General features: G+C 39.5%; 2 protein-coding genes across 2 annotated transcripts; one reads left to right on the top strand and one right to left on the bottom strand.

The window, feature by feature from the left end:
- Positions 1-834: 834 nt before the first annotated feature.
- LOC149602780 (heat shock protein 68-like) lies at positions 835-3100 on the bottom strand. Its single transcript, XM_089860495.1, has one exon. The coding sequence runs from the start codon at positions 2909-2911 to the stop codon at positions 1007-1009; it is 1905 nt and encodes a 634-aa protein (XP_089716621.1). The 5' UTR covers positions 2912-3100; the 3' UTR covers positions 835-1006.
- Positions 3101-6513: 3413 nt separating this feature from the next.
- LOC149602779 (heat shock protein 68-like) lies at positions 6514-8780 on the top strand. Its single transcript, XM_089860496.1, has one exon. It carries the CDS (start codon positions 6705-6707, stop codon positions 8607-8609), a length of 1905 nt encoding a protein of 634 aa, XP_089716622.1. The 5' UTR covers positions 6514-6704; the 3' UTR covers positions 8610-8780.
- Positions 8781-10195: the final 1415 nt, after the last annotated feature.

Genomic DNA, 10195 nt, shown 5'->3' with positions numbered 1-10195 from the left:
CAGACGAACACTAGCAGACGAATACTAGCAGACAGGAGAAAATCGATATCCCAGCATGCCTTTCGAATCTTTGCTGCCACGCTATTGGTTGCAAAATATCATACTTATTTTGAATTATAAGCGGCGCGACCGAGGCGTTTTCTCTTTTCTGTGTCTACGTTTGAAAGTCCCACTGTATTCTACACTACGGAAGCTAGCGTCTCTAACTCCTTTCGTTATTTACCCCTGGTAATATTAAGTTCTCTATTTTAGGGAATCTACCACAAAAAATAAAATGCCAGACATTACGTCACCGGATAACACCCAAGTCAAGAACCTCTAGCGGCGGTGATTTGATCTTTGGAGAGGTAAGTTTGATTTTAAGGCTACGTTCAGTAACTGCCATCCCACGCATCGGAAACCGACATTTTTTAATGTATAGATTCTCGAATTTCCATTTCAGAACTCCGTTCGGCTATTAGGTAACAACATTGGGTAAAAACGTAAATATAAATATAATTTCAAGATTATTATGTCAGAAGTCGACACAAATTCGCCCAAGGTTTCAATAACTTTAGTGTTCATTTACAATATCTACAGAATAGCGGTTTAAATATACCCTGATTTAAGTTTTAGAATTAACCCTAATTTTTCTAAAGTCTGTAAAAAATTCGATTAGGATTACCCAAAGTCAATAAGATATGGTTACTTATGGTAACAATAGATAAGATGAGCTAGTTCAAAACCTCAAAAATTCGTATAACCCAGCGTTATCGAGACTTTTCTATATTAGCAAGTATTCAAAGTGTAATAAAGTTGCATTATAAATACAATAACCATTAGTCACACAATAAATAACATATTAAAGTTTGATCTTTATTAAATAAAGTACAGCACGTAATTTAAATAAACAGCTTAAATTATGAATATTTACAATTAAAAATATTATACAATATTTTACAAGGAACTGTATTAATCACAAAATAGTTTTTGTCACTGCGAACTTCATAAAAAAAGATTTTTTTTATTAGTCCACTTCTTCAACCGTTGGCCCCTGAGATGTTCCATAGTTTGGAGTTTGACCAGTCGAATGACCACCGTGTAACTTGGCCATTATTGGACTACACTGTGATTGGAGTTCTTTTAATTTGTGATCGTATTCCTCTTTTTCGGCCAAGGTGTTGTTATCCACCCAGGAGAGAGCCTGATCGCAAATTTCATTGACGCGGTTTTTGTCTTCGCTCGATAATTTCTCGCTGGGAGCTTCGTTGGCCGCTTGTTTGACGCTGTAGGCGTAGCTTTCGATTTGATTCCTGGCCGCGATTTTCTCTCTTTGTTTCTCATCCTCCTCCTTGTATTTCTCCGCGTCTTGTACCATTCGATCTATTTCTTCTTTCGAAAGCCTTCCCTTGTCGTTGGTGATTTGGATGCTGTTGCTCTTCCCCGTGCTCTCATCTTTGGCGGTGACGTGCAAGATGCCATTAGCGTCCAAATCAAAGGTAACCTCGATCTTCGGAACTCCCCTGGGCGCCGGTGGTATCCCGCTAAGTTCGAAGGTGCCCAACAAGTTGTTGTCCTTCGTCATGGCCCGTTCCCCTTCGAATACTTGAATGGCGACGCCCGGTTGGTTGTCGGCGTACGTCGTGAAGGTCTTAGATGTCTTGCAAGGGATTCTACTGTTGCGTTCTACGAGTTTGGTCATGACGCCACCGGCTGTCTCGATGCCCAAAGAAAGAGGGGCCACGTCTACTAAGAGAACGTCTTTGATGACGTCACTCTTGTCTCCCGTAATTACGGCGGCCTGTACCGCTGCACCGTAGGCTACAGCCTCCTCCGGGTTGATTGACATGCATAAGTCTTTTCCATTGAAGAGATCTTGTAGCAATTTTTGAATCTTGGGAATTCTTGTGGAACCACCCACTAAGACGATGTCATGGATCATGGATTTGTCCATCTTGGCGTCTTTCAAGGCTTTCTCTACAGGGTGAAGAGTGCCGCGAAAAAGGTCGATGCAAAGTTCTTCGAACCTGGCCCTGGTGATCTTGGAGTAAAAGTCAACCCCTTCGTAAAGAGCGTCAATTTCTATGGAGGCCTCGGAGCTACTGGATAGGGTTCTCTTGGCGCGTTCGCACGCCGTTCGGAGCCTCCTTAGAGCACGGGCATTGCCTCTGATGTCCTTCTTGTACTTTCTTTTGAACTCTTCCACGAAATGATTGACCATTCTGTTGTCAAAATCTTCGCCACCCAGATGGGTATCACCAGCTGTCGAGCGAACTTCGAACAGCGAGCCTTCATCGATTGTCAGGATGGAGACGTCGAATGTACCACCGCCAAGATCAAAGATGAGTACGTTTTTCTCGCCTTTGAGATTTTTGTCCAAGCCATAGGCCAGTGCGGCTGCCGTTGGTTCGTTGATGATTCTCAAGACATTGAGACCGGCGATGGCTCCGGCGTCCTTTGTAGCTTGTCTCTGAGAGTCGTTGAAGTAGGCTGGAACTGTGATGACGGCGTCTTTGACTGGTTGTCCCAGATAAGCTTCGGCCGTTTCCTTCATCTTTGTAAGTACCATAGAACAGATTTCTTCCGGGTTGAAGAGCTTCCTCTCACCCTTGAATTCGACCTGGATCTTGGGCTTGCCCCCAGAGTTTTTGACAGCGAAGGGCCAATGTTTAATGTCTGCTTGTACTGTCGAGTCATCGAATTTTCTTCCAATGAGACGTTTCGCGTCGAAAACCGTGTTTTCAGGGTTGAGGGCAACTTGGGATTTCGCCCCGTCCCCTATCAGTCGTTCAGTGTCAGTGAAGGCAACGTAGCTGGGCGTCGTTCTGTTACCCTGGTCATTGGCGATGATCTCCACCTTTCCGTGTTGGAAGACACCGACGCAAGAGTACGTCGTGCCAAGGTCAATTCCGATAGCAGGAGCTTTCACCATTTTTCCCTCGTAAACAGTTTCAAATATAATATTTATATACGCTGAAAGCTAGTCAGATGTTAATAAATATATTCAAGCTTTGTTGTTGAATAGTTCAGTAACTTATAGCAAGACGCAATAGAATTTATATTAGAACAATTCAAGCTAACGCTTTATCAAGCTTTAATGTTTTAACTTTCAGTCTCTCTCTTTTGAGTTGATTCTGGGGAGATCGGCGAGCGTGCGGTCTTATATACTGTTAGCTACTTTCTAGAGAGTTCTAGAGAGAGCCAGAGAGGCGGAGCGTCGTTTTGCTTCTGTGCGTCTGAGTCTACGCATCTGGAATTTTCGAGAGAGAATGAGAGATGTGAATTAGTATACTCGCTTGCTATGAGATTACAAGCAACGCCAAGCGTTCCGCTTTAGTGTAAGTGATGTTTGAAATTATGATTCCTCTATCATAGTGGGGAAAGTTCTAAAATGAGTGCGTAACGGAAATGAATTGTTTTGCGTTGGTTTTAGAAATCGCGCTTGATAATTAGTTAAAACTGAGTTTTATGGAAGAGTAATGCAAAATCACGCAAGAAACATGTTGATAAAATCGTTTACACTCAGATTCGAAAATTCTTTAATTTCATTGCTGTCAATAAAGCATTATAGTAAGGCTGCATAAGCAACTTATATATTCTTCTAGATCTATGTTATAATTATAGTAATGCAATATTTTGAACAGTATTATGCTAAGGCATTTGATAAGACAGGGGAAGCACACACAATTCTTAAGATAACAGTTTGGCTTTCAAATGAGTATAGTAAATACAAGTTTGCTTCAATTATAAAAACTATAACATAATATTATTAAAAAGAGAACAAAATCATGGGTAGAATGTTTTATTCATTAATATATTTTGGTTATAATTTTTAATTCCTTATTGTTTTTTATTTTGATTTTTAATAATTTTTTGTTACTTATTACAATTTGTAATTCGTTATCGTATTTTGGGTAGAATTTTAGTTCGATTTGTTTGTTCGTTATTATATTTTAGACTTTTAATTTGTTATTGTATTTTTATTGCTAATGTATATATTTTTTATATGCATGATAGTTAGTTTCTAAAGAAGGCGAAATGATCAAATGAAAAGTAATGTTCTAAAAAACAAGTTGGGAAAACCAAAATATTACCTCTCCGAGTCAAGAGGTCTACTACTACAAACTTATTTACCTAGATATGGAATTATTTCTCTTTTTTGAAGTAAAAATTTACGAAATATTGAAGCAGTATTCCAAGCATAGCGAATAATACAGTAAAGCAGACGACATTTTACATCCAATAAGGATAAATCTTGGACACATGGAAATCAGTCAATGGGGAAAAGAACAGGGAATGAAGTGTACGCTTCAGCTGTTTACCGTATAATCTGATAGCTACATTCACAACTGGTCTGCAGTGTAAACACTATCGTCTCGTCTCACCTACACAATATTCTTAGTTTGCCAACATGAATGTTAACGTTAAATAACACCAAAGCTAAATTATAGCTAGACGCACTAATAGTCAATGCGCACCATAAAGAGAATAAAAAGTCTGTAGCTACTACCCGTTTACCATTAGCCCTTTTACTATTCTAATTGCCACCATGATCTTTTCTTCTATTATAAAATCTTAACCTGATTATTTAATAGTGTATTTAACTTTCGGCTCACTCTGAACCGTTGATGTCTCTTCATTTCAGACACGAAAATCAAAGCCCAAAGTTTACTTCACCTCAGGCCTCAATTATTTACTCTTTGTTTCACTAAGACTATTGTGGATGATACTTAATATACCCGCCGGAGTCTAGGTCTTAGTTTTCTTCATGAAATCACTAAACCAATGATTATTCTATATTCAGATGTAGTATAGCTTAAGTAATATATAAACAGCCATTTCAAATAACAATTCTAAAACAAATCTTTGGAATATCAAAATGAAACAGAGCTTTAAAGCTACAAAAGTACTAAATGCATCATAATTACGAAAAATACTTCCACATATTCACTTTATATTATGGAAAAAGGGAATATTAAGGTTCTGTATGATTTCTTAACACATCAACACAAGGCTAACTGCTAACGCGACGCACTAGTGTAACAATGGACGGACACACACAGACAAAAACATAGACTGCTTTTTAACTCTTTCCGTATTAATTTTGAGTTGAGAAACAAGATTATCTTTAATATTTAAATAAATATAATTATTTTTAATTATTTTAATCTTCAATAATTAACATTAATAATAGTTAAATCGTTTAAAATAAAGTTATACCTATTATCATCTCAAACTTTGCTAATATTGACGTTTAAAGTGAAGGGTACCCCTCTTCCCGCTTTCTTCAAATTTTGGGGTATATATACGATTCGTTTCCATTATAATAGTAAGGAAAAACCGCAAATGCGAAAACCTTTGGTAGCGATCCTACCTTAGGGAGGCTAGACGTTTCTCGTAACCCTAGCTGATCGCCGCGTATATCCTAAAACCAAACGATGATAATGGAGTAGAAGCCAATGATACAGATTGGTGTCTATGTGGAATAGACGGAAGACCAGTGGATGGTGGTGTTAGAAGCCAGAATGTACAGACTGGTGTCCAAGTGGGATGGACAAAGATCAAAAGATGGTGGTGATTAGAAGCCAGTAAGTACAGACTGGTGTCCGTGTGGGATGGACAAAGACCAGAAGATGGTGGTGTGAGAACTCAAGTAGAGGAGCCATTTCCGTGACTGTGAAAGCAGTTCGGCAATGGCGAACACGTTTGCTCCGATTTGGAAACTGCGAACGCGGTCATGTGGGGTCTGACAGACAGACAGACAGACAGACAGACACACAGACACACAGACACACAGACACACAGACACGGCCGGTGTAATACCTCTCCGTGACGTCATCGTCACTCGGAGAGGTAAAAAGGTGAGATGATCCGATGTAACGGTATGTTAAAAGTGATAAAAGTACGAAGAAAAAGTATCATATACCTTAATAGTAATAATAGGCATTTTTGGCTTAATAGCGCAAAAATTTGGAAATTAACCGACAGGAACATACTACAGGGATGAATGGTATCCTATAAATTAATCCAGGTTGAAGTTTACCTCCATGAGAAATTAAAGCAGGATTAAATAACCAACGTAAACTGCCAAACTTTCACATTTATTAGTATTTCGACTGACTAATTACTTTACAGCACCCTTAAAATCTTAACCACAACACTTCATTGACACCGAAAAAATGCCATTCTAGAATATTCTCTTCCATAAAAAAGAGTATTTAACTAATACGATTCTTGTCCGATTTAGCTTTATGCATTCTCCTATATAAAAGGAATCATAATTTCAAACATCACTCATACTAAAGCTAAAGGCTTGGAGTTGCTTGTTATATCATAGCAAGCCTAAAAAAGTATAGTAGTACCTCGCCTCTCTCGATTTCTCTCGAATATTCCAGAACGGTAGACGCATCGCCGTAAATCGACGCTACGCGGCTCCACCTCTCTGGAGTCTCTAGCTCTCTCTCGAACAATCTAGAAAGTTACCTAACAGTATATAAGACCGCCCGCTCCCGAATCTCCCCAGAATCAACTCAAAAGAGAGAGACTGAAAGTTAAAACATTAAAGCTTGATAAAGCGTTAGCTTGAATTGTTCTAATATAAATTCTATTGCGTCTTGCTATAAGTTACTGAACTATTCAACAACAAAGCTTGAATATATTTATTAACATCTGACTAGCTTTCAGCGTATATAAATATTATATTTGAAACTGTTTACGAGGGAAAAATGGTGAAAGCTCCTGCTATCGGAATTGACCTTGGCACGACGTACTCTTGCGTCGGTGTCTTCCAACACGGAAAGGTGGAGATCATCGCCAATGACCAGGGTAACAGAACGACGCCCAGCTACGTTGCCTTCACTGACACTGAACGACTGATAGGGGACGGGGCGAAATCCCAAGTTGCCCTCAACCCTGAAAACACGGTTTTCGACGCGAAACGTCTCATTGGAAGAAAATTCGATGACTCGACAGTACAAGCAGACATTAAATATTGGCCCTTCGCTGTCAAAAACTCTGGGGGCAAGCCCAAGATCCAGGTCGAATTCAAGGGTGAGAGGAAGCTCTTCAACCCGGAAGAAATCAGTTCTATGGTACTTACAAAGATGAAGGAAACGGCCGAAGCTTATCTGGGACAACCAGTCAAAGACGCCGTCATCACAGTTCCAGCCTACTTCAACGACTCTCAGAGACAAGCTACAAAGGACGCCGGAGCCATCGCCGGTCTCAATGTCTTGAGAATCATCAACGAACCAACGGCAGCCGCACTGGCCTATGGCTTGGACAAAAATCTCAAAGGCGAGAAAAACGTACTCATCTTTGATCTTGGCGGTGGTACATTCGACGTCTCCATCCTGACAATCGATGAAGGCTCGCTGTTCGAAGTTCGCTCGACAGCTGGTGATACCCATCTGGGTGGCGAAGATTTTGACAACAGAATGGTCAATCATTTCGTGGAAGAGTTCAAAAGAAAGTACAAGAAGGACATCAGAGGCAATGCCCGTGCTCTAAGGAGGCTCCGAACGGCGTGCGAACGCGCCAAGAGAACCCTATCCAGTAGCTCCGAGGCCTCCATAGAAATTGACGCTCTTTACGAAGGGGTTGACTTTTACTCCAAGATCACCAGGGCCAGGTTTGAAGAACTTTGCATCGACCTTTTCCGCGGCACTCTTCACCCTGTAGAGAAAGCCTTGAAAGACGCCAAGATGGACAAATCCATGATCCATGACATCGTCTTAGTCGGTGGTTCCACAAGAATTCCCAAGATTCAAAAATTGCTACAAGATTTCTTCAATGGAAAAGACTTATGCATGTCAATCAACCCGGACGAGGCTGTAGCCTACGGTGCAGCGGTACAGGCCGCCGTAATTACGGGAGACAAGAGTGACGTCATCAAAGACGTTCTCTTAGTAGACGTGGCCCCTCTTTCTTTGGGCATCGAGACAGCCGGTGGCGTCATGACCAAACTCGTAGAACGCAACAGTAGAATCCCTTGCAAGACATCTAAGACCTTCACGACGTACGCCGACAACCAACCGGGCGTCGCCATTCAAGTATTCGAAGGGGAACGGGCCATGACGAAGGACAACAACTTGTTGGGCACCTTCGAACTTAGCGGGATACCACCGGCGCCCAGGGGAGTTCCGAAGATCGAGGTTACCTTTGATTTGGACGCTAATGGCATCTTGCACGTCACCGCCAAAGATGAGAGCACGGGGAAGAGCAACAGCATCCAAATCACCAACGACAAGGGAAGGCTTTCGAAAGAAGAAATAGATCGAATGGTACAAGACGCGGAGAAATACAAGGAGGAGGATGAGAAACAAAGGGAGAAAATCGCAGCCAGGAATCAAATCGAAAGCTACGCCTACAGCGTCAAACAAGCGGCCAACGAAGCTCCCAGCGAGAAATTATCGAGCGAAGACAAAAACCGCGTCTATGACATTTGCGATCAGGCTCTCTCCTGGGTGGATAACAACACCTTGGCCGAAAAAGAGGAATACGATCACAAATTAAAAGAACTCCAATCACAGTGTAGTCCAATAATGGCCAAGTTACACGGTGGTCATTCGACGGGTCAAACTCCAAACTATGGAACATCTCAGGGGCCAACGGTCAAAGAAGTGGACTAATTAAAATAACTCTTTAAATATAAGTATTTTTTTATGAAATTCTTTGTATTTCGTGACAAGTACTATATTGTGATTAATACAGTTCCTCTTAAAATATTGTACAATATTTTTCATTGTAAATATGACATAGTTCGTTTAAAATATTAAATAAAGTACAGCAATTAAAGTGCAAACTTGACTATTTAATGGGCGTATTATGTTTGGTACGATAAATTAACAGTTTTTCCTTTTAAATACGGCGGTCCGTGCGATCGATTTCTTTGCGAAATAACCACGAGAAATCTGTAGTAGGCTCCTTTTTACTAACAATGATAAATTTTCATTATCTGCTTGAGTGATATTTGAGAAAGTTAAGCTGGTTTCTCGGACTCTACATGATTTTTTAAACATTCACTGAAAGCAAAAAAGAAAAACAGATAAAAAGAACATATAGATGGCGCTTTAGGTCTGAGAAAGTAACAGATTCTGGTTATCAAGAAATTGATTACTTGTCTTGACAAGTTGACAGGGTCTACGTAATAAAATTCATGCTATATGTTCCGTAAGTTTGACTTTTTCTTTTTTTTTTTGTGAAGCAAAGAGCTGTGTTATTGAATAAAGATAGAAATTTAAAAAATTTGTAAAATATAAAATATATGAAGACTTTAAAAATTAGAAAGCAAATTCGAGCTAATCTTATCAGTTCTACCCTGAGTAGCGAGCCGAAAGTACTGGAAACGTTCTAGAAAGCCATATCCGATTAGAACCGGATATGATGTACGCCGTATATGAGGAAGTTAAAAGAAAGAGCACCATCTATGGCGTAGTTAAACGAATAGCGCTATCGACAAGTGGATGCCATCTATCGATGGGCGAAGGCATCAGTGGAGGTCGAAAATGGGTGAGTGGGGGAGCGAACACTTTGTCCCAGAACATACATTTCTCCCCTACTTGTAATACTACGTCATGACAGTTAATATAACTGTAGATTGAGTGTAATTTTAGTTAATTTAAACACATCAAAATTATCAATTGGTACACTTAAGTGGGAACTAAATAACAATTATATAAAAAAAGGCTTCGTTTGCCCAAGCCTTAAAAACAAAACGATAAGAGTTTTTCCAGATGACTGAAGCGTGGATATTATTTTTTTTCTATTGAGTTTTAAAGACAATCTCTATTTTACTACTCTTTAGAATTTAATTCAATCACCTGATTTTACTGCTAATGGATTAGTTTCCTATAAATTAATTGAAATAAAAAATTACTCATCTCAGATTTTTCAACAACTCCATTTTCCTGAAATGTTCTCTTTTCAAGGGAGAACGTACTTTAATTTTCAAATAATACTCTCATTAATACTGTATTATATGCGGTCTTTTCGAAAACAAAAGCTGTTATCACCTTTCTTATATTTAATAAAGAGGTCCGTTTCTTTAAGCACAGTGACAATTATTGAACTGTGTATATCAGTACTTGTGGGGAAGATTTTAGAAGTGTTGGTTGAGTTGCTGTTTAGTTGACAACATTATGAAAACTTGATGTGTTTAAAACCTTTTGAAATTAAAATTCCCGGTAATTAAAAAAGAAAGTGTCAATTTGATTAA

The sequence above is a fragment of the Phalangium opilio genome, unplaced genomic scaffold, assembly GCF_054372755.1.
Source record: "Phalangium opilio isolate 3A_F unplaced genomic scaffold, DU_Popi_V2 ptg000352l_1, whole genome shotgun sequence".
NCBI lineage: Eukaryota > Metazoa > Arthropoda > Arachnida > Opiliones > Phalangiidae > Phalangium > Phalangium opilio.
This window is presented reverse-complemented; position numbering and strand designations above follow the sequence as displayed.